Below are 24,297 nucleotides of genomic sequence, written 5' to 3' on the forward strand. Positions count from 1 at the left end.
CTCTCAGGCACCTCCACAACTAGTCCTTCGGTCCCAGCCAACCTCAGGGAGTCCAGGAAATGCCACCCTCCCACGTGACGGGACAGGCCAGAAGCCTATGAAAAATAAAATGCATGGCCACCCCAGTGCTGAACAAGAGAGTGGGTCTTCAGGAGCCTGTGCCTCACCGCCCTCGGTCAGGACCTGCTCTTCGAGGGTTAGCCGCCAGTGTATGTGGTCATTAATGGAAGGAAGACATGCCAAGTGCACTCTGATGTGTGTGTTCAAGGCTTGGCATGCCCTTGACCAAGAGATCTGTGCCCATGAATGGAGGTGGAAGCTGAGTCTGGGCTGGCGCCAGCCATCTGGCATAAATGGGACAAGCTTTGAGCAGCTGGGCTGGGGAAATGCTGGAGGCTTCCCTGGGCCAGCTGCCTGCACAGCCTCTTGCCAGCTACCAATGCTGCCACAGACACTGCTCAGAGCAGGCCCCTGACCTCACTCACTGTGCCTGACAGCCTCTTTGGTGAGACAGTCCTGACTGCCTCACTAGTGCAGGAACTGAGCAGGCCCATGGAGCAGCAGTGCTGGGTGGGGAGTCGGCTGGGAGTGACTCCCGGCTCTACGAGTTTCTACTAGTGATAGTTTGGGCAAACGATTTGAGCTCTCTCCCCATCCGTTTTAAACATTGCAATTTATGGGACCATGTGAGGGTTCCATAAAGTAGTGTACACCACGTTCTCAACATCACACGGATGACTGACTGTTAGCAGCAAGAGCAATAGTAGAAAGGACTGCTTCCAGGGGGCGGAGTGGTAATAGCTTCTCTACTCTAAACTATGGGAAATAAGCCAGTGTTGGATTAGGAAGAAACAAGCTCTGGGCACAGTGTCAGAGGCCTGGCCTCCCATTGGCCTGCAGGTTTCACAGCTGAGGAACTGGACAGGGAACCTGCCCCTGACGCCCCCCTAGGATACAAGGGTCTTGAGTGACTGGTGAACTACTGAGGAGCCTGCCAGAGCATGCCTTGTGCGAAAGGAAAGAGAAGTCGAAGGTACAGTGGCAGTCAACCAGTGGAACTGCCATTCGGGAGTTGGTCCAAAGGACCAGAGTGCTCCCTCCCTGTTTGCCGTGGCTACCGGTCTCACGTCCATCCAGGCAGCCTCGCCTCCTGGAAGGATCTGCCTTGGGGTGAGGTTTCTGCTGAGGGTCAGGTTTAGAGGGAACTAACTGGCTTCACTGGAAAGAAAGGGCATTTTTGAAAAGGTTGGCATTGAACCTTGGCAGTGAACTCATCAAATCCAGCAGGGCAACACATAGGAAGCCTGGGAAGAAATGTTTGCATTTGAATGAGGGTGCTGACGAACAGCACTGAACATACCATGGCCTGTCAGAAGAAGGAACAACCCGGTCTTGGGAGACATCAATCAGAATGCTCCTTACAAGTGAGGCTGGGGTGATTTTATCTCATGTACTCTGAGCATGTTATCAGGAGGGACCCTGGAAAAGGCCACCATGCGTGGTAGGGAGTCAGCAAGACAGTGGCTGTAACATAGCAACAATTGTGAGAATGGTATTGCATCGTGCTGTAGACAGGTGCTACCGACTGGGCTCCAACTAACAGCGACCCTAACATCCATCTCAAGATTGGAGCTTGAGAGGGAAGGGGGGAAATGAGCTGATAGCAAGGGCTCAAGTAGAAAGAAAATGTTTTGAAAATGATGATGGCAACAAATAAACAAACGTGCTTGACACGATGGATGGATGGATGGATGGATGGATGGATGGATGGATGGATGGATGGATGATGGATGGATAGATTGTGATAAGAGTAGTACAAGCCCCCAATAAAATGATTTTTTTAAAAAAATGGCGCTCTGGTGGAATAGTGGTTAAGTGCTTGGCTGCTCGCAGAAGATCAGTGGTTCTAACCCACCATTCGTTCCACAGGAAGGAGATGTGATCTTTCTGCCATCTTTCATAAAGATGACCTCCCTGGGAACCTTTGGGGGCAGTTCAGCTCTGTCTTACAGCATCACAAAGTGTCAGAATCACCTTGAAGGCAGTTCTTCTGGTCTTGACTTTAAGAAGGCCAAGTAGATTTATTTCCCTTGTGGGCCCAGCCTAAGTAGTTGTGGCCCGCGGTTAGGATATGTTGAAGAGTCTAAAGGGTGGTGTGGCTGATTGCTGATGTCCGCCCTGGAGAAAACAGACCTAGAGAAAGGTGAAGTTGCCCAGGGCCGCAGAGCGAGTGGGTGCTCTCCTTGGCGGCCCCCTGTGTGCAGGGGGAGCTACTCTACAGGGATTGCCTGGTCTGTCTGCTGAAGTGCCTCAGGGTATGTGGAAACCACCGAGTAGAGGGCCTGCTTCACCTCCCAGTACCTGCTGCCCATCCACTTCCCAAGGTAAGCCAAAGAGGGGGTGTGCCCCCTAGGCTCTGGTGGGGTGGGGAGGCATGCTGGTTAGAGCCAGTCCTTTCAGCGGGCTCATGCCAAAGCTCGTCCTGTGCCCTGCTGGATGGCACTGGGGAGGTAACGGGATCCTGAGGCACTTGGCAAAGGAGTGAGGGTTTCTGCTGAGCCTAGAGCCTCTCCTAAATGCTTCGCTCACTCGGTGCTCGGGGTTCAGAGACGGGTTCTGCTGCTGCCTAGCATAGCATTCCCATGCATCCAACCAGCACCGTGCCATCAGGGGGTCCCCGCGTGCCTTTTCCCTGCGCTCCAGTCCTTCATCCCCAAGCCCAGCCCTGCCAGGCCCCTTAATAGCCATCAGACAAACCGTGTTCCCAGTGACACAAACATTATCGGAAGCACTTCCGTGGAGGGGCCCGGGTCATGGGCACACAGTGGCATTTGGCAGCTTCTAGGCAGGGAGAGTTGGGAGAGGCATCAGGCCTCGGGAGGCTGGCTGCCAAGCTTGCAGCCCAGCGACTCCTTATACTGAGAAGGGTCTCGCTCACTCCTCAATCCTCACTGCCGCTGGAGACCCTGAGCTACCTGTTTGCGCAGGAAGAGCAGACAGAGGCCACGCTCAACCTGACAACGTGTTGGCAGAAGTGAGAGGATCTGAGCCACAGCTGTACATGCCCACCAGACTCTCATACTGAACTTGGCACTGTGACCCCGGGGGTGAGCGGGTGGCGGGACCTCACAGGGGCTTGGGGGAGCAGCTAACCCAGGGCTCTGCCATGGCTGCTCCCAGCCCCACATCACTGCTTTGGTCGTTGTCGCGTTGATCCCGCCTTGTGTGTGGAGAGGACTAGTCCATAAGGTTTTCAAAGCTAATGACCTTTTCGAAGCAGAGAGGTCTGTCACCTTCCAGAAACCAAAGCAAACCAAACTCACTGCCATCGAGTTGATGCCGACTCACGGTGAACCCTATAGGGCAGGGTAGAACTGCCCCTGGAGGTTTCCAAGACTGTAACTTTACCAGAGTTGAAAGTTTTATCTTTCTCTCCTGAAGAGGCTGGTGGTTTCAAACTGCTGACCCTCTGGATTGCAACCCAACACACCACCAGGGTCCCTTGTCCACTTAGGTGTGTTCAAACCACTAACCTTTTCAGCTGGTGGTCAGACCATGTGCTCGTGGCAGGCATCACTAATTGATCACTGCGTGCTTTTCCAACAGAGGAGCTTCAGAATCCTGCCCACCACAGAGCACCAGGAGGTCCCTGCCTGCCATCTAGAATGAGGGACGCTGAAGGCGAAACCAGCTTGCCATCCCTGTCCTAGATGGGGAAAGTAAGGCGAGTTCACCATGCTTAGGGCACCCACCCCACAAAGCGTTCCCCGGTCCATAAGACAGAGAGCTGTCTGGACCTCATCTTAATGGACAGAATGCTCTGTCTCCTGAATCCAGAGACGGGAGCCCCAAGCAAGTGGTTCCGGGGTTCCTCTTGGTGGTGCAGGAGCCAGAGGCCTGAGGACCAACAAGGTGTAGTTCTGAGAACTCTTCTCTCGGTGTGGGGAAGGAGCCCTGTGGATGCCTTGGGGCCTCTCCTGGGGAGGATGAGACTGGGGACAGAAGTAGGGTTGAATCAAAATCTTCACAATGTGCAGCATTTTGAGGGGAAAGATGGGGCAGACACATTTCAAGTGGGCCCACCAGTGCGTGGACGTCACCAGGAGGTCATTTCAAGCAAGTCAAAGAAGGGGCTTTGTAATCGTGGTCACTGTTTGGAAACAGCCTTTATTCTCCATCCTGGAGATAGGTGATGGGGGAGACCGCTGTGCAGGGTAGGGAGGCAGCGCCCGGGATCAGATGGGAGACTGGCTTCTGCCGAGGCTCCCAGGCAGGGAACCCTGCCAGGAGGGGCGTGCAGATTTCTTCCCATGCGCAGGGCTGCCAGGGGGAGGGAAGGAGGGGCTCCAGCGAGGATCCAAGGAGGCAGAGGCTCAGCCAGGGCTAAGGAGGGAGCAACAGAGGAGCATGACAGAACCATTCAGACACAGGCACGTGGGCCTCGGCCTGTGACAGAGCAGGGCGGCGAGGGTGCCAGCTCCTGCTTCAGGGTGCCAGCTGGTAGTTCATTTCCTGTTTCAATAGGTTGTTGGCAGGGCTCTTCGCCTGGGCCTGCCAGAAGCAACACGAAGCTCGTTGCTGCAGCCGCTTGGAGAGGCGAGCTGGCTTCCCTGCTGGGCAAGCCCCAGCTCTGCTGAAGGCTCTTCCTCTGGTGGTCAGAGGTGGGATGTGGACCATAGACGCAGTCAGAGGCTTGGGATCTGCCTCACTGGGAGACCCATGTCAAACCCTTGAAACATAGAATCTGCAGTCTTTCCAATAAGTTGCTTGGGGGCCCAGAGTGAAGTGATGGCCATGGAAGTGTTTTCAAAGGAGGGCAAAGGATGCACAGTAGAGGCAAGTGGTGCCAGCTGAAGCCTTGGGATGTCTTCTGGAAACACAGGAGCCCAAGAGGCCAGCGGCTTCCAACTCGGTGCCCAATGCCTCCTGAGAGTTTGAAGGGCCGCTGATTCATCTTTGAGTTGACACTTCGAGGTCTCCATGCACAGTTTACATCATCGCAGCGAGATCTCCATGCACAGTTTACATCATCGCAGCGTGCACAGCAGTGTGTGCGTTCGAGGGTTTCAGGGCGGCACGTGCATAGACTGTGAAGCATTCTTTTAAATGCAGCCAATGGGATCCAGACCCCATTGCAAGTAGATGTCCACCTCATCCAGTTAAAAACCACGTGGAAAAGCTCGTCATATTTATTTTGGGGCTTTTAACAACCGAGTCTTGTTTTCTCAGTTTGTTTCTGAATTCCAAGCACCTGCTGTGGGGGGTGGCGCTCTCTGCTGACACCTCCAGGGGAAGGCCCTTGTCTCTTCAGCTTCGGGCATCTACGTATTTGTAGGAGTGTGTCTTGGAGTCTCTCTTACCCCTTCTCAACTCCACTCATTTGCTTAACCTCTTTTATATCAGAAGAGATTGATTGGAGATAGACCCGACACTCATCCAGCCTCACTAACATAACAAAGATAGCCCATTGCCAGATAGAACCACAGACGGGCAGTTGGGAGTTGGTTTGTTTTTTTTAGCTCATCTTTAACGGAGAGATTACATTTTCCCTGCTTCTTACTGAATTCTGGTTCACTTCCCCTCACAGGATGGTACCCTAAAGCAGTGTATGTTGTATGCTTGAAAGTCAGTCCTTTATTGATTGATCACTCATTCACACTGGTCTACTACTGTAACAAGGTGGACATGAACTGGAAGTTTAAGCCATTTACTGGGATTTGTAAAGCTCTACATTTCAAGCCCCTCCGATTGAGTTGATATTCGTACACAACTCATCAGAACAAATGGAAATTACTGCCATCGAGTTGACAATTCATAGTGACCCTATAAGACTGAGTAGAACTCCCCCTGCGGGTTTCCAAGACTAACTCTCCACCAGGTAGAAAGCCTCATCTTTCTGCTGCTGAGCAGCTGGTGGTTTTGAACTGTTGACCATGTGGGTCACGGCCCAACACGTAAACACTGTACTGCCCCCCGCCCCCCACGCACAGAAGGACTCCCTGCTAGAACAAATGAAGGCAGGTTTTAAATGTGAAAGGAAAAAAAAGACAATTTGGAAATGTTCCTCTTTACCAACGGATGAGACGTTACCTCTCATCCCCTACCCCACAGTTGGTTCATGCATCTATGAATTAATATCTTATTGCTAAAATAAGGAGCCCTGGTGGCATAGTGGCTTGGGTGCCAGGCTACTGACCATAAGGTTGGCAGTTCAAACCTACCAGCTGCTCTGAGAGAGATGAGGCTGCTCTCGTAAGGTGTATAGTCTCAGTAACCCTATAGAGCAGTGGTTCTCAACCTTCCTAATGCCGCAACCCTTTCATACAGTTCTTCATGTTGGGGTGAACCCCCAACCACAAAATTATTTTTGCTACTTCATCACTATCATTTTGCTATTGTTATGAATCAGGCGGCCCCTGTGAAAGGGTCGTTCGACCCCCAAGTTGAGAACTGCTGCTCTAGACGGCTGCAGTTACGGTGCTGGCAAGAATCTGGAAGGTGCCACGGACTGTCAAAAGAACACACAGCTCTGCCTTGGCAAAAACACAGCAAGGATGCCTTGCTTAGGGGCAGGCCTGGCGAGCGTTCATCTCACCTACTTTGGACATGTCAGCAGCGGCTAGTCCCGGAGAAGGACAGCGTGCTTGATGAAGTAGAGGGGCAGTGCCAAGGAGGAGGACCCTCGGCAAGATGGATGGGCACAGTGGGTTGGAGCAGAAGAGCCATTTCGAGGGTGGCACGGGCCGGGGGCCCTGCTCCAGTCTGTTGTACGTAAGGCTGCTCTGAGTGGCAGCGAACAAGTGTCGGAATTGCCTGATGGTGGTTGTGGGTGTGGCTTTGGTGTCTGAGAAAAGGGAGCCTTGGTGGCCCAGTGGTTAAGGTTTGACTGCCCACCTTGAAAGGTGGATGATTTGAACCCACTAGCTGCCCAGCAAGAGGAAGATGGGGCAGTCTGCTTGGGAAACCCTTCTGTAAGGGGCAGTCCTAGAGTTGGATGCCTGTCATTGCTCAGATGGGGAATCCTCCACAGGGCACATGGTTGAAGCTTCACTGCAGTTGAATGGCTTGAGTTCTCCCAGGGATGCCTGGAGAGAGAGGCCTGACGATCCAGGCACTTCTGGAAAAGGAGCCGTTAAACGCCACATGACACGCAGTTGTCCTCAGACACATCTGGGGTTGACCGGAGTGGGGCGCGGCCAGCTTTGCACTTTTCCCAAGGTGTAGCGTGTGAAACCCTTAATCACATAATAAGGAGCAGGGATGCTGGGAGTTAGCGGTGTCACTCAATTTCTTGAGCTCTTTCCAAGTCGGATGCCAAGAATCACAGAAGGGTCTATCATCAGACATTACATTTAATGGTCTCTCCGCTGACAACTCCATTAGATCTTTCTCCAATTCAGTTGAAAGCAAGGAACTGGAACTCACCCGGTTCACATAAGGAGTTGTTCGCCCCATGTTAGACGCACTTGCTTCCTCGGTACACCACCAGTACTTCAAGTCTTTGTCAGGCATGCCCCAGGTGTCACTGGGGGGTGGGGGGGAGGGGAGGGAGGAGGGCAGGGGAGGGCTTGGCTGGGGGGCAGTCTCCCCCCCCCCACTTTGCTCTTAGCACCTGGTCTTCAGGAGAGCGAGAATAGCTTCAGGCTCTGACCACCACTGGAGAATGGGTGCTCTGAACCCTGCTGTCTGCTGCGCCCTCACACTGTCTACAGGGGACTGTGTCCCTGGCAACCCTACCCCTACGGCCTGAGAGAGTCTTTGGAAACCCATGTGTCTTCAGCCTGGCCCCCCAGGCCGAGTCGGCATGGTCCAGTGCAGGGACCCCTCGCTCTGCCTCATCTGCGGGTCTAGTCTCTCCCCTCCCGGCCCTGTTGCATTCTGTTGAGTGCACGTTGCGGTTTGTGTCTGCGAGGTGTCAGGCTTACCTGCAGCTGCTGCTGTGGGATTGCCGGCTTGGTTTCCTCTCCGGGACTCGGGGGACAGAGAAGTGCCTCATGGGGCTCTCTAGCATGTCTTTTTCAAAAAATGGTTTATTTTGTTTAATCATTTTACTAGGGGCTGTTACAGCTCTTAATAACAATCTACACATCAGTTAGTTGTAGGAAGCACACTTGTACATAGGTTGCCATCATCCTTTCCAAAACATTTTCTTTCTACTTGAGCCCTTGGTATCAGCTCTTCTTTTTTTCCTTCTGGAGGTATCCTCTCACCCTCGTGAACCCTTGATAATTTATAAATTATTATTATTTTCATATTTTACACCATCCGCTGTTTCCCATCACCCATGTTTCTGCTGTTTGTCCCCTTCGGGAGAGTGGGTGAGGTAATATATTCATCTAAGGCAGTGGTTCTCAACCTTCCTCATGCCGCACCCCTCTCATACAGTTTCTCATGTTGTGGTGACTCCCCACCCATAAAACTCTTGGTTGCTACTTCATTACTGTCATTTTGCTACTGTTCTGAATCGGGCAACCCTTGAGAAAGGGTCGTTCAACCCCCCAAAGGGGTTGCGACCCCCAGGTTGAGAAGCGCTGGCTGATCTAGGGTGTTCTCTTGATCAGAGCAAATCCCCCGGCCTTCCTCCTGCGGAGTTGCTGGGCGGGTTCAGACTGCCCGTCTTTCTGTTGGTAGCGGAGCGCTCCACGGCTGTGCCACCAGGGCTCCTCAGCCAGAGGCAGCTGGGGCAGACCATGCATGCCTTGTCCTCAAGAGCTGGCGCCGCCCTGCACACCTTCCCGCTGCTCCTTCCATGGCCTTAGGAACTAAGCCCACCTGTCCTTACCTGGTCAGCTTGGCTCTCAGGGAGGGAGGGTGCCAGGTGCTTATGGGAAATGCCTGACACCACCACAGCACCCACTGCCACCCGGCTGGCTCTCGTTCGTTCGTTGCCGCCCTGTAGGATAGAGTAGAACTGCCTCTTTGGGAAAATCTGTGTGAGTGCAGACTATTCCACCTTTCTCCCACAGAGCAGCTGGTGGGTCCGCAGACCTTGCAGGTAATAGCCCGATGCCTGTGGAGCTCACACCCACTGTGCCTCCCTGGGACAGGGCCATGCCACGAGATGTCCTGACACTCAGTTGACCATGATTCTCTTTTTCCCAGGGTGCACTAGGGAAGTTGGGTTCCAGAGAGCACATTTTGGCAAGTGCTGACCGCAAACGCAGCTGCTGTTTCCCAGGTGCCCCCTGTGCTCATTGAGCCAAGTGGTGTCTTCACTCCTCGCCACTCCACTCCACTCCCAGCCCCACTCCCTACTCCCAGGGAGGGCACCATAGTGCTCTGCCCTGCAGAGAAGAGACCTGACGTGCTCGTGGGTCTGTGGCTTTCCCGGCAGGGATGTGGTGAGGTGGGATCTGAACCCTGTGTGCACGCAAGGCTGCACGCTGAGGCCATCCAGCCTGGCTGACAACTGTGTCCTGGCCTCATGCCCTGCCTTCCACCTCCCTCCTGCAGATAAGGAGCCTGACCTGTTCCACATTATTCTCTGCTACAGGGGTAGAGCCCTCGTGCCCTGTGACAATACCATACTTGGGGCGGGGGCCAGGGGGCTGTGAGTGAGGCCCTCAGTCTCAACATGAGCAGGGGGAGAATCCTTAATGCCAGTGGGGGGTGATCACAGCTTGCCTTCATTAGTGGGGACTGGGTGGTTGAGCCGCAGGGCACCCATCACAGCCTGTAGGCGATACCCATCAGCCCACAGCTATTCCCAGGCCTCCATCCTTTCTGGGATTCTGACTGGGCCACCCCTGCGTCTCCGTTCTGTGCAGCCTCTCACCTCTGGGACTTCAGAGAGGGCCTTTTCCCATCCCTCCTGCCTCCCCTGTCCTAGCACTGTCGCCTGCATCATGTCTGCGTGGCAGGTCGACTTCTCTCGGGATACAGGCAACGGCACGTCTTGCTCCTTGCTGAGGTTGGTGGCCTGGCCTGCAGAAGATGCTCAGTGCATTCTCGGCTGGCTGAGGGGTTGGCAGGAACGGTTACACAGTGGGTGCAGGCAGCAGGAAGAGTGGGTCATGATGATGCGGTGACAGATGAATACAGCAGCACGGCCCGGTGAAGTTAGGGGATCCCCACGGGGGATAGAGACATATCCAGCCACGTGTTTATGGTTTTCCCTGGATGACGAAGGCCACACATGGACAAATGGCTAGATAGCAAGTTACTGAATTCCATGGTTGTGGTGGGATATCAGCCTTCCCTGGAATACCTCCCGGAGGTGCTGAGCCTCATTAATCCTGAGGGATTCATATTCCTGTGTAACAGCTGAAGAAACAGGCTCAGACCGACAGAGGGACACTCCTGAAATCAAACAGCTAGGGACTAGCAGAGCTGAGCTAGCATTTTAGACTCTCCCAGACGGTGCTCTTCCCTCAGCTGCATGTAGGGTAGTAAGCAGGTCCTGCCAAGGTTTGGTGGCAGAGCGCATTGTGGGTCGGCCTGTTTGCCATAAGATCAGTCATTTGAAACCACTAGCTGCTCTTGGAAACTTGCTACTCCTATGAAGAGTTACAGTCTCAGAAACCCACAGGGGCAGTTCTGATCTGTCCTGTAAGGTCATCATGTGTCAGAATCGATTGGATGACAGTGAGTTTTGCATCCAGGGCAGACCAGTAGGGACAGGAATTCATGATCACCACAACCCGTGTGCCTGACGCTGGGCTAGAAGCACTGTCCATAAAGAATGCCGTCTTCATGTCAGTCCACCTGCTTGGTCTCATCTGCGTTTGTCCAGGGAGGAAACGAAGGTGCAGTGAGATCAGGGCACCAGCTGAGATGCCCTTCGCTGTCTCCCTCTCCAAACCTGGGGTTCCCAGACCTGGCTGCGGCAGTCAGACCCTTCTGGGAGCCTTTTGGAAATAGCACGTTCCCAGGCGCCCTAGCCCACAGCAAGGTCTGGGGTGGGGCCACGGCTCTGTTCTGGAGCCAGCTCTCCGGCGCCTTTCTGCCCTGAACAGGAAGGTGGGGCCTGGGCCCAGGTGGCTCTTGTAGGTGGTGGTGGGCTGTAGTAGGCTCTGCCTTCCTGCCTTTGTCATGTCCTCTACTCTCTGAAATGCCCCTAGGAAACAGAACTTAACCCTTTCAGCCTGCCGCTCCCTAGGGAAAAGGGGGCTCGCAGAAGCTGGGCGCTTTCACCATGGTCGGTAGCAGTCTCTAGAAGGGGGTCCTCTCCTATAGGGGCCTATCTGTAATAGTGTTGGACCCAGCCTAGGGAATGCCTCCCCCGTGCTAAGAGTCTCTTGTTAGGGCCCATTTTACAGATGAGCAGTGTGTGAGACACACTGAGGCTTCGTGTGTCTAAGAAAATTACTAAAGCCATTCAGCGGGTAAGTTGCTGGGACCCAGGAGCATGAAGCCTGGACCCGGAACCTTCTGGCAAGGGAAAGAGGCTAGATGGGCACCTCTCATCTTTGAGTACGGATCTCTCCATGTGGATGCGACACATGGTGCCTGCACTCTCCTGTCTTCTCTGGATTTAACCAGCAGGAGGCTTAGCTGGCCGTCTGTCCTGCTGACTTGTAACCTGAGACTGAGGGCTGTGACCTGCCTGAGATGCCTTGCAGAGTTAAACGCTCACTCACTAGGGAATCAGCCCCGGATTGCCTCACTTCCAGTTCAGCGGTGTCACCATTATGCCACACTGCCTCCTTGGTGCTGGAGATGGAACCCAATAGGAATGGTCCCTGGGCCATGCCATGCCATGGGTGGTGCTCTGAGGAGTCAGCTGTGGGTCCTGGGGCCCTGGGCTGCAGACACTGGGTGCTAGCTGACCAGTGCTTCCCCGTCCTGTTCTCCAGGGTCCTATGAGTGTGGAATCTGCGGCAAGAAGTACAAGTATTACAACTGCTTCCAGACCCATGTCCGGGCACACCGAGGTGAGAGGGGCACCGCGGGGCTGAGTCAGGGCTTCCGCCTCCCCATGCTCTGCCCGCTTCCACATTAGGGCCCACAAAGGTGGCCCCAGAGCTCCACAGAGCATCTGCCCTGCACCACCTCCCTCCCTCCTGGGCTGCTGGGCAGGGCCTGCCTTCAGCTGGAGGGAGCTCAAGGCGGAAGCTGCCTGCCTGCTTGCAGATGAGCTGCCAGGCCTTGCTTTGGCACGCTCCCAGTGTGCCTGCTTGGGAAAGTCACACTGGCGCCCCTAGTCCTCCTGAGGGACATGTCTGTGTCCTCCTCATAATCCCTGGGAGGGGCTGGGCCTGCCGCCCCCTGTTCTGCGGGGAAGGAACAGGCACAGGCGCAGGAGAGGAGCAAAGGGTCTGGCTCACCGGCCAGCAGTGCCCGAGGCTTTGTGCCCGGCCCCCTCTGCAGAGCCTGCGGGAGAGCCTTCTGGGCGGAATGGCCCTCCCTGCTGCTGCCCGCCCAGCAGCTCAGCACAGGGCCGGTCCCTCACCCTCCTCTCTCTCTTCCAGACACCGAAGCCACCTCCGGGGAGGGAGCCTCCCAAGGCAGTGAGTATTTCCCCTCCGGCAGTGGGTGGGGGGCAGAACCATTCTGGGGGACCCTGCCCAACCCTTGGCACCTCCCGTCAGCAACCAAACGGGGCTTTGGGACCCAGAGTTCCACTCCTGCCCATCAGAGATGTGTCCTCATGCCACCGAGAGACACAGCCAAGAGCTGTCGTAACAGCACTGTTCCACTCGCCCCAAACCGAGAGACCCCCCCCAGAGCCCCCCCAGTGGGTGTCATGACCTCGTCACAGGAAGGGCTGCTGCCCAGTGATGAGAGCGAGCGGTTAATCGACTGCTGTATAGAGCATGGCGGAGTCTCAAAAACACTGAGTGAAAGAAGCCAGACCCTAAAGGAGAGCCCAGCCACCAAGAGATTCTGCGTGTGCAGCAGGAACGCCCAGAGCCCTCGCTGGTGCACAGGGTTAGCCTACCGGGCTGCCCACCTCCAGGCTGGAGGTTTGAGATCATTCAGAGACGCCCGTGGAAGAAAAGCCCGGCGATCCACTTCCTCAGGAAAGAACAGGCCTTGTCCCTGAGTCGTGTCCGTCGAAGCTGCTGCTTGAATGGCCGTGTGTTTTGCTGTGTCCGTTCTCAGTAAGGAAGACAAAGCAGAGTTTTAAAAAGAGAAAGAAAGACAGCCAGAAACTCCAAGGCGCACAAGTCCATGCTAAGGGCGTGGGTGGCTGTGAGCCAAAATGCACGTGACGGCCATTGGCCTGGTTTGGGTTTCGAAGAAAAAAGCAGCAGAAGCGAGCACTGCTGTTCTCACTCAGACAATGGGTGATCCTCGGGAAGGGGCCCAGGGGCTGGTTGTGTAGGTGTGTTGTTCTCTTTGGGAACATTCAAGGTGCTGTGTGGTTAGAACTCACAGCCATCGGCTATATGCCAATTCATAGAGACCCTATAGGACAGGGTAGAGCTGCCCCTGGGGGGTTTCCAGGACCTGACTCTTTATGGGAGGAGAGAGGCCCATCTTTCTCCCTACAAGCAGCTGGCGGTTTTGAACTGCTGGTCTTGCAGATAACAGCCCAACACTTAACCATTATGCCACCAGCTGCTCCTTAGAAGAGGGGAAGCTTTCTACTCCTGTGACGAGTGACCGTCCTCAGAAACGCGCAGAGGCAGTTCTCTGGCACGCTACAGGGCTGCACTGAGTGGGAGTCCATTTGATGGCAGCGTGTACACTGTCTGTACACACTGGTCACCACATTCCTCCCGTGAAGGACCAGAGAGTGTGTGTTTTAGATTTCGTGGCCCAGACAGCTCTGGCGGCCAGAGACAACACCTGAGCATACTAGTCACCGAGCAGACAGTTGGCAGGATTGGGCTCACAGGATGTGGCTTACCTGCCCCTGTCTTATCTATTTGTTAAACGTCCAGAACATGCTTTAAAAAATATAAACATTGTACATTATTCCCCCACCCCACCCCCCCAAAGAAAAGCAAAAAAAAAACATCAATAGTTTAAAAAGTTTGAGGTGGTGCCTGGAGCTACTGAAGGGGCTTCACTGGGCCGAGTCTTAATGCTGTTTTCCTAAAGCCCCTGTCCCCCCACTCCCTGTGTGACTTTTATACCAGGTCTGAGGTGACGGCTTTATAAAGCGGGGGAGAAGATGAGGCTCAGAGAGGTCAGCTGCCGGCTGCAGGCCGCTCAGCAGGAAGGAAGGGGAAAGCCCTCCCGGAGCCCCATCTGTCCCAGCCTGGCCCAGGGCTCCTTTTTCCCTCAATAGCACCCTTCTTCCCAGGCACCCATCCCTGGTCTGCCTGTGCGCAGACACATTTAAAGACCTTCCCTATTTGTCTTCCCTTCCTCGGCCGGCTAGTCCAGGTCCCTGACCTCTCAGCAGCATCTCTGGCTTCCGTTGTGCAGGAGATGAGCTGGGTCAGGGCTCTGCAGCCTGTGGTACTTTTAGTCCCCCCGTCACTTGTCCCTTCCTCCCTGTGGCATTGTATCCCCACAGCTTTGTGATTTATCCTCCAGCCACGCCCACACTCTCACCCAAGCCAGCACTGGCCTCCCTCCCAGGAGCCGGCCATGGGGCCAGTGGAGAAGACTGCATCCAGCTACCCATTTTGCAGATGAGCACACCGAGTCCCAGGGAAGATACTGATCAGCTTCTTTGTCGTAGGAGGCGAGCCTAGGAATCGTATCTTGAATCTGTTAGTCAGGGGTCTTTCTCCTACGTACTAGTGAATTGATCCAGTCATACTTGGAGAGGTGTAAAGTTAGGCTCCCTTGGTCATCGCTTGACCAAAGAAACCAAAACCAGAACTCAGACCAGTAGCCCCTGTCCAGTTCTGTCACTACCCTTGCACCGATTCCTTTGCAAACCAGCATAGGAGTTCCATTAGCCAGTGTTGTTGGGCACTGTGATCTGCTTATCTTTTACTTTTTAAATGAGGTCTTCTGTTTTAACCGTTTGTAAGTGTACACTCCCAGGGCATCGATTCCACCCACCGTGCTGTGCTGGGTCTTCACCATTGTCTATGTGCCAACATTTTCCATCACCTAAAATGAACTCAGTGCCCCGCCTTCAACTCTGGGAGCCACCCGTCAGCCTTGGTCTCTGTGCATCTTCCTGTTCTGAGTCGTTCCTGTACGTGAAGTCATAGGATTTTTGCCCCTTTTGCTGCTCCTTGGGCCCTGAGAACAGCGCTGGGAGGTGTGAGTGCTGTTGGTGGACCCATTATGCAGGGAGACAGCTGAGGCACAGAGCATGGCCGGTCCCACGTGAAAGGGTGCAGTGGGGGGTGAGCGCCCCCCTGACTCCAGAGCTTCCCTGCCCGAATGGACCCACCCTGGCATTTCTTGAGTCCAAGGGTTTTTTTGGTGTTCTGAAAAGGTGATTCCACTGACAGAACATAACGATCCCTTTGCCCTCCTTCACTGGGATCTGGTCTCATGCACACATGGTTTCCAGCCTGCCTGGGGCCTAGGAGTGGGCCCCATCCACTCCGAGGGACTTGGTGTGCAGTTCTCAGCAGCAGAAAGTGAAGGTTTGAGTCTTTGGAGGTGCCAGGCCTGGCTGGTCCGAGAGGCTGGGTAAAGACAAGGTGGGAGAAGAATGTCAAGGGCAGCCCCGGTAGGACCCAGGCTCTGAAGCCATGCTCCCCAGGATCATTGAAGCTGCTTCTAGAACTGCCTTCCACAGTCCGCACTAGCTGTGGGATTCCAAGCCTCTGTTTTCTCTGTAAAAGGCGATGCCGACTCCTCCCTGTGTTACAAGAGCTAACCAGGACAAGGAGTGGGAGGTGCCTGGGAAGCACTCAGAAAATGGTAGCTGTCATGAAGGGTTTTCTTCTGATTTAACTTCAGTGGATGGAAGACAGGCCAGTAATGGACAAGGCCTTAAGCTCAGCTCTTTTGGGGATCCGTTTGAGGGTCCGTTTTTGGCTGTCTAGTGTTCCTGTGTGGCCAGGTCTTCCTGTACTCCGTCCTCAGCCTGCACCTCACAGGGCGTGGTGTCTGGTCTGCCTGGAGTGGAGGCTGGACCGTTCAGTCTCCCAGGCGTGTCCCCCATCGGGCGGAGAACGAAGCGGTGTGCTCCCGGAGAGTTGGGCAGTGCCAAGGGGCACAGTGGCCTGGGAACCAGTTCTCCACAGGGCCATCCAGCTTGGACCCTTCTCAGTCTCGCCTGCAGTGATGGGAGCCCAAGTGACGTGTGTGTGTCTCCATCCCTTACAGACAATTTCAGGTACACATGTGACATCTGCGGGAAGAAGTACAAATACTACAGCTGTTTCCAGGAGCACCGAGACCTGCACGCAGTAGATGGTGAGTCAGGCTCGCGGCTTCCAGGCCACAGCCCTGCCTCGGGCCGCTAGCCAGCCCATCCCTCCCTCCCCGCGCCCTGGAACCACAGGGGGAGCCACCCACGTGAGCCTGAGTGGGCCATCGGCTTTGCTGAACACAGGTGTTGAGTCTGGGACCGTAGACTTTTGGAATCTTAGGGTGGGGGTCTCAAGATTCTAAGAATACAGACGCAGGATTGAAAGTAGACCCTGCGAGTAGTGCTTTAGGGCGAGTGGAGCACTTGTTCCCATCCGGCTCTGTGTGCTCTGCTCTTCCCCGAGGGAAGTGGCCATGTTTGTAGGTCAGCACCAGTCAAATTCTAGCGATTCCAGATGGAATTATTGAACAACTCCATACCGCGTATTCCTGTGCTCCGGTGAAATTCAACCACTTTCTTATAATGTATGGTGGCCTTGGAGTAGTATCTTCGATTCTAGCGTTTAAAACGATGGCAGTAACTGTAGGGAGGACATTTTTTTAGTTGTAAGATTCCAAGGAACAGGGTCTTTCTTGCACCTGAGAGGGATCTTGGAGGTTGCTTCTCTAACCCCATACCCCTAGCTCTTCCCACGTGGTGACAACCACACCCCACCACCTGGTGCCACTGGTCATTGGAACCCTGCAGTGGCCTCTTCTGTCTTGCAAATCTCTGCCTCTTCCCTTCTGCTCTGGCCCAAGTGAGAAGGTGCTGGTCACCCAGAAAAAGGACCAGGCCAGGATTGGCAGGGGGGCTGAAGCCCGGGCTTCATCCTATTTGGGACATACTCACCAGTGGCCCCCAGTTTGGGGGGCTTCCTCATGGAGTTGGTCAGATGGCCTTCCTGGTCAGCTCCCCAGGCAGAGGGGCCTGTGGGCAGGACTGACAGGTCTCCTGTTTGCTTCTTTCTTTCCTTGGCTGCTGCCTCCTGCCCTGGCACAGTGTTCAGTGTGGAAGGGGCCCCTGAGAATCGGGCAGGTAAGTCCACGGCGAGTGCTCCCTCCCTTGTCCCAGTGGAGCTCCTTAGGCCAGGGCACTAAGGGCTGTGTGTTCTCCTGCAGACCCCTTCGACCAAGGTGTTGTGGCCACTGACGAAGTCAAGGAGGAACCCCCGGAGCCATTCCAGAAAATAGGGCCAAGTATGCGGGGCTATCTCCGGGGGAGGGGGCCCTGAGGGCAACAAGGGGCAGGGGTGGTGGGCTACCTGAGGGGGGGTGGGACTGAGCCTCCCCACTGGAAGAAGCAGCAGGTATCACTTGCCCTGCAGCAGTAGCAGGTATCACTTGCCCTGCAGCAGTAGCAGGTGTTGGTGAGATGTTGGCCTCCTTTGCTCCCTCACTTTGCCCACCTGCCCATGGGGAGTCTAGTGCAGAGTAGCCCAGGGGCAGAGGCAGGCCAATGAAGGCAGGCAGACAGGCAGGCTGGGCTGCTCTCTGCCTCAATGACTTCCTTGCTCATTGCCCTCTTGTGCAGTGGTCCCTCTGAGCCTCAGGCTCCTCACCTGTGGAGTGAGGAGGACTCTCCCCCGCAGGTTTGTTGGGGAATCAAATGAGATCATGGCTGTAAATCGCTTATTAGCGCAGTGCCTGGTACATGGGAGGTGCTCAGAAAATCACACTGGCCATTGTCATCCGAAGGGTTTTGTCAGTGATGGGGGACATCCAGAGGAGCCACAGACAGAGATTCTGCCCTGTCCCATTGAGCCCTGGTCCCATGGCTTCCTGGTGGCCAGCAAACTTGTGTTTGGTGTTGTGGGGACACAGCCGTGGATACGACACCTTGGACTGGCCACGGGGTAATTTGCACGGGAGGACTTGTAGCAGACAGTTAAAGCACAGGATGTGTGCATATGAAGTGTGTAGCTCAGGACCTGCTAGTAAGTGTGAGATGGTGGCAAGAGATAGTCAGGAGCCAGAGCTGGAGGGCCCACGCAGGTATGACCCCAGCTTTGCACTGAAGAGCTAGGTGGCACTTCCGCACCTTTTCTAATCTCGGTCATCTCCCGTTTCCTCAACTCTGAAATGAGGGTGACGGTGACAATACACTCACTTCTCAGAACTGTTGTGGGAGTGACTAGATGAGATGATATTTGTAGAGGAGTTCACATGGTCCCCGATGCGTATGCGGGCAGCGTCAGCTCACGGTGCCTGGGAATTGCTCAAGGAGCCTGGTGGCACACCGGTTCAGTGCTGCGCTGCTAACCAGAAGATTGGAGACTCGAACCCTGAGTGGCTCTTTTGAGAGACAAGACCTGGTGGTCTACCTAGGAGTTCTGCTCTGTCTCTTTAGGTCACTATGAGTCAGAATTGACAGCACCTAACAGCAATTAATTGTCCAGGAAGATGCTACACGAGAAGATACAGGTCCTCCATACCTGACAGCGCAAATGCTGGGACTTCAGGGGTATTACCACAAACTACAGGAGTGTCGTTTGGACTTAGAGCGTCCAAACTGGACTGGGTGCAACCCCCCAGTATGCTCCCAGCTTGACTTTAGGGAACCCAGGTGGTTCTCTGCTAACAGGGACCAACAGAGAAGAATGCTGCTTTCGGGGCTTGTGGCAGGCCAAGGCCCAGAATCCTACAGGCTACTGGGACAGTTGCTGAGTAAGCGGGGAGCATTGTAAAGGGACTGGTTACCTTAAGAAAGGTCTGGGTGAAGGGGGAGGGAAGTCATTGGTGTCATCACACCAGCGGAACAGAAGCTGTACTTCAGACACAATAGAAGAAAACTTTGCTCAGCTTAAGGAAGACCTACATGAGGAGTCTTCAAAAAGTTCATGGAAAACAGAATAAGAAGACGAAAATTAAAAATGGAAACTTTACTTCTCAACATAACTAACCTCCATCAAGGTCAAGACACTTTTATAAAGGGACGATACCTGCCACTTGGACCATCCCTAAATAATTAAGAGTTCTGGGAATTTAGCCATGTCAATGCAGTCTTTTCCATATTATTAACTGAAGGGGGAAAAAAGCCAGGTCCCCATTAAGGATTTTTTTAAGTGACTAGGCAGCACAAAGAAATCAGAAGGAGTCCTCTCCAGGCTGTGAGATGGATCCTGAACGATGTCCTGTAGTAGCCCCTGCAATGTGGCCCATATCCTGGGAGGGATGAGCCGGAGCATTGTCACGGTGGAGAAGGGCTCACTGGTGGAGCGTGCCTGGCATTTTTCTACTAAAGCTTTGGGAACTTTCCTTAGAACTGTCTCATAATAAGCAGATATGATTGTTCTCTGGACCTCCAGAAAGTCAGCAAGCAAAATGCTCTGAGCATCTCCAAAATAAAGAAACCACTGTTGCTGTGTCCTTAGCTCTTTACTGTTCTGCGTTTGCTTTGGCCAGACCACTTCCACCTCTGGGTGGACACTGCTGGTCATGCTTTGTCTTCAGGATCATTCTGCGAAAGCCATGTTCTAGCCCCAAGAAATGCATCAGGATCGTGGACCCTCCTTTGAAACTTCCCATCAAGCTCTGATCCTGTCTACAGCTGTTCCTGACTTAATAGTTTTGGCACCTCCTGAGCAGAAAGGTTGCTGAACCCTGGTTTTTCCGATCAGAGTTGTGTAAGCTGGGCCAGTTGTTTCCGCTGTTAACCATCGGTCCTCTTCAGCCGGTGGGCAGCGGGTTTAATTCCTCCTCCTTTGTTGACATGGACAGTCTGCAGCTACAGTCTTTATCTCCAGCACCACCTCATCCAGTTGTAAGCTGCTGGTGTCTTTGGGGCATTGTCCCCATAAACTGTCCATAAAGAATATTTTCACCACTCTCCCACCGACACTCCCCCGTTTTGGAAGAGTTCAGATTGCTCTGGAAGGGGCTCTTTTCAAGCTGATGCCTGATTCTTCTTGGTGCTTCAGACTCGTCCCTGTGCTCAGGTGGGCAGAACAAGGGAACGCAAGTTTATTTTGGTGCAAAGTTTTTTTGAAATCCATGCATGGTTTTTAATAATTTGCATTTTTGTGAACTCTTTGAAGGCCCCTCACATAAGCAGATCCGGTAGTATCAGTGTAACAAAAAACACAAAACCATACTCAGGTAGATCTTAGTACTTTTTCTAATTACAAAGGTAAGGATAAAACAACAGCAAAAAATATACGGGCATCCTGGTATAAAAACCAAGTTATTTGCAAATGAATTCAAGATGAACTCACCTGAGACATCATTCCGTATGCCAGAAGACAGCAGAATGTTTTGAAGGGGAAAGGTGGAATCGATGAATATTTTCCTCTAGGAATGATTTATATTCTAGAGGTGAGAAAAAAAGGCTCAAAAACATATGACTTCTCCCTATATTCATCCATTTTCAAAAAAAAATATTTGAAGGCTATATACTAATGAACTAAATGATAAAGCAAATTTAGGGCTCAATTATCAGGAAATCATGGTGTAAGAGAACTTGTGGATGCTAAAATAAAGTAAACTGGAATAAAATGTTGCCACTGTGATTCTAAATATAAGAAGACGAGGATTCGGCTAATGGATTAAATGAGGAAAGGACACCGTGGATTTAACAAGTTCTACTTATGGTGTGGTCCCTGGGCCACATCGACCTGCCCTGGAATCGTGTTGGGAATGCGGATTCCTGGGCCTTGCCCAGACCTGGGCTTCGAAGCTGGTGCTGGGGCAGCAGTCTCTGGTGTCACCAGCTTTCTTGGTGGTGGTCATACAGGCTAAGGTTTGGGAACAGCTATGTTCAACTCCCTTTCTCCATGGGGATAGACTAAAATAGACTCTCTCTGTTGCCTATACCAATTAAGAAGAACATCTATTGTAAATGATATTAAACAACGAGTGATATTAGAAAATAATGAAAAATCATGTAACACTGGAGGATAATGCTAAAGCAAAGAAAGCAATTTATTAACTGAAAAATAGGAGAACAACCAGAAAGGAAGGAGCATGAGGAAAACAGACATAAAGCTGGAAAAGCCAAATTAATTATAGCAAGTAGGTGGTGTAATCTCCTTTTTTTAGTAGGTGGTGAAAGTAGGTGGTCTAGTCCTTTTTTAGAAGACGGGGATTCTCAGATTAATATCAAAGAGTCTAATAATTAAAAGTTTACTGGAGACATGCTTAGCTAAATCGTTATCTTTTACTCCGAGCATAAGCACCCTTACTCAGGGAATGTTTTCCCCCCCTTGTTAGATGGCATGCCTCATTGAGGCCATCATAGCAGTCTACGAGGGTAAGTCAAAAGGCATTGTTCCCGTGGGCTTGCACCAGACAAAATGTGTATAAGCGTACCTCAGCGATCAGTGGTTGGCTGCAAGCTCTCTCACTTGCCTTTCGTCTTGTTCAATCACGGCCATCGAGTCTATTCCAGTTCATAGTGACCCTGCAGGGCAGGGTAGAACTGACCCTTTCGGTTTCCAACTCTTTTGGGAATAACTCTTTGGGGAGTAGAAAGCCTTGTCTTTCTTTCGAGGAGCAGCTGGTGGTTTTGAAACCGCTGACCTTGCAGTTCGCACCCCAATGTGTAACCACTATGCTATCAGGGTTCTCTTAGTTTCCATAGGAGTTCCCCAGGAAAAACTCCAATCAAAACAATGAGTCCAGGGGCACCTGCTCATCAGTTCAGGTGAAGACAAAGAGGTCAACTCATGGTGACTGGTTTGGGGGCGCCTAAGGGAGGGAACAGGGGTGGGGGGGTGTCTGGTGGTGTCGTGGTGAAGAGTTGGCCTGTCAACCTGGAGATCAGTTCAGAACCACCAACCGCTCCTCGGGAAAAAGACGAGGCTCTACTTCCTGAAATAGTTACTGTCTCAGAAATGGACAAAGGCATTTCTAGCCTGTCCTGCAGGATTGCTGAGTCTCAATTGTCCTGATGTCAGTGGGTTGGGTTGGGTTAAGGGGAGGACAGTAGTCTTGATAGATTTTTGTCAAAGGACATAGGCAATCTTGGAAGTTGATTAGAAAGAAGTTTTAAGAAAATGGAAAACTGCATTGGTGAGCAAAAGGCCTGGAGAGGTAAGCTAAGGATTTTCCCCACATCATGACAACATACCTGCTCATTCAATGCGCGTCGCGAAGGCTATCCTGTGAGAATTTCACTGAGAAGCTTACCGTGTATACTCGTGTATAAGCTGAGTTTTTAGCACGGTTTTAATGCAGTTTTTGTGGTAAAATTAGGCGCCTCAGCTGATACTCGGGTCGGCTTATATATATACACGGTAACCTCATTCACGCTAGAGCTCAAATTTTGCCCCTTCAGATTTCCTTCTCCCAAAACTGGGAGAATGTTGAAAGGAACTTGATTTGGTTCCCTGGAGGACGTACCATTTGATGTGGTGTAAACCAAAATGCAGAGAAAACTGGGAAAGGTTGCATGGAGAATCTGTCTTCAGATAGCCATCAACCCAGGTGGAGTACTGGTATGTTGAGAAACGGTAGCTTCACATTTGAATATTTTTGTTTTAAAAGGTTTGTATGATGTTGAGCAGTACTTTCTGACTTACCCTCGGATGTCTCCTTCAGCGTGAAGTTGCTAGTTTAAATTTGTGTGAGGACTATATTCTTCTGTCTCCTCTAGACCGAAGAACTTTTAAGAAACCAGGGACTATGCATGCTTTAGGCCAGCTCTGGGCACCAAACAGCAAAATAAATTCACTACCATTGAGTCGCTTCTGACTCACAACAGTCCTACAAGACAGGGTAGAACTGAACTGCCCCTGTGGGTTTCCGAGACTAACTCCTTAGTGGGGTAGAAAGCCTCATCTTTCTCCCGTAGAGCCCACTTAGGAGTTGAAAGTGTAAGCAAGCTGAGGGAAATATAGTTAGGCACCTGCCAACAAACAGGATAAGTCTGAAAGAGAAAGCAATGATCAAGGATGTGATCGTTTCAGTGCTAAACAAACTAATAAAACCGTGTAGTTCCTAGAGCAGTGGCTCATATACGCATTCGAACACTCCAGATTCTTCTCTGTGGCTTATCTTCACATTGATGGCTGGGCCTCACCTCTAGAATTTCTGTTTCCACAGGTGCATCCTAAGAATTTGAATTTCTGTTTTCCAGGGGATGCTGAGGCTGCTGGTCCAGGGACCACACCTTGAGAACTACCCCTTAGAGAATAATCCAATCTTAATGGTGTAGTTCCCAATAAAGAGCCTGATCTCGTGAGCATTGCCCTTCCAACCCTGCTGTGCTAGCTCAGTGCAAAAAGTACATCTAGATAGCAGTGTACGAGTGGGAGGATTATGACATTACACCTTACTCTTTGACTAGATAAAACTATTGAATCTGAATGGTATAGTTGGCACAGTTGATGTAACAACTGTGAAACACGCAAAGGACAAATAATACATCCCGTGTTCACGGGCCACTGAATTACCACGGACCATGAGGATGTCTACGTTGGAGTCAGGGAGCCATAGATGGTGAGAAACCAATGGAAAAGAAAACACTGCAGCACGTGTAACAAGAAGGTGATAGATTGATTCTACAGTGATCTCTTAGAAATTTTTTAAAAGACAAATTTACCTACTGAAACATCGACCATAAAAACAAGTGCAAAAGTCACGAAAGAAAAACTGCGGTCTGTTCACTAGTAGAGATATCCCACTTTTACCTGAAGTTTTAAAAAGTGACGATGGCATTGTAATGTCCCCACCCCTGTTCAGGGAGGTACCACCTTCCTTGCTGCTGGGTGCAGTGTGCAGACATAGCTGTTTCTATGCCCTTCTTCCTGGGATGAAAATCGGCCCAGCCCGTTTAAAGGTAGTTGGTTTGATGGCGATCAGAAGGCTTAAAACAAAGGCATTTCCTTTTCCCACTGCTGGAATCTATCTTGGGAAATAGCAAGGCAAATGTGTAAAGATTTCTACCAGGATGTGGATCACAGCAAGTTTTATATGTATGTATATGTATATATATATAAAGGGAGGAAAAAATTACAAATAATGTTGAGTACCTTGGTTAGAGGAGACTAGACGAGCAAATCCCGAAGTCCATTGGGAACCATGCCGCCAATAACTGCCAGTAGAGATCGATAATTATTGATTGGGCCAGCTGTTCACAAAGTATTCTCGATTGAGTAGGCCAGCCTACAAAGAGGATATAGATCGGGGCTGGCTAATTCA

At 52.2% G+C, this 24,297-nt stretch overlaps 1 protein-coding gene across 1 annotated transcript in view; it reads left to right on the top strand.

The window, feature by feature from the left end:
- The window catches only part of ZNF618 (zinc finger protein 618), a 61,144-nt gene that overhangs the window by 4,245 nt on the left and 32,602 nt on the right, over positions 1-24,297 (top strand). Inside the window, exons 2-6 of the mRNA XM_045296648.1 lie at positions 11,796-11,873; positions 12,411-12,449; positions 16,135-16,224; positions 17,162-17,197; positions 17,281-17,358. Of these exons, the coding sequence (XP_045152583.1) occupies positions 11,796-11,873; positions 12,411-12,449; positions 16,135-16,224; positions 17,162-17,197; positions 17,281-17,358 (321 nt within the window). The remainder of the gene's footprint in view (positions 1-11,795; positions 11,874-12,410; positions 12,450-16,134; positions 16,225-17,161; positions 17,198-17,280; positions 17,359-24,297) is intronic.

This window comes from Echinops telfairi, unplaced genomic scaffold (assembly GCF_000313985.2).
Source record: "Echinops telfairi isolate 266 unplaced genomic scaffold, ASM31398v2 ScPeMD7_7410;HRSCAF=8448, whole genome shotgun sequence".
In the NCBI taxonomy this organism is placed as follows: domain Eukaryota; kingdom Metazoa; phylum Chordata; class Mammalia; order Afrosoricida; family Tenrecidae; genus Echinops; species Echinops telfairi.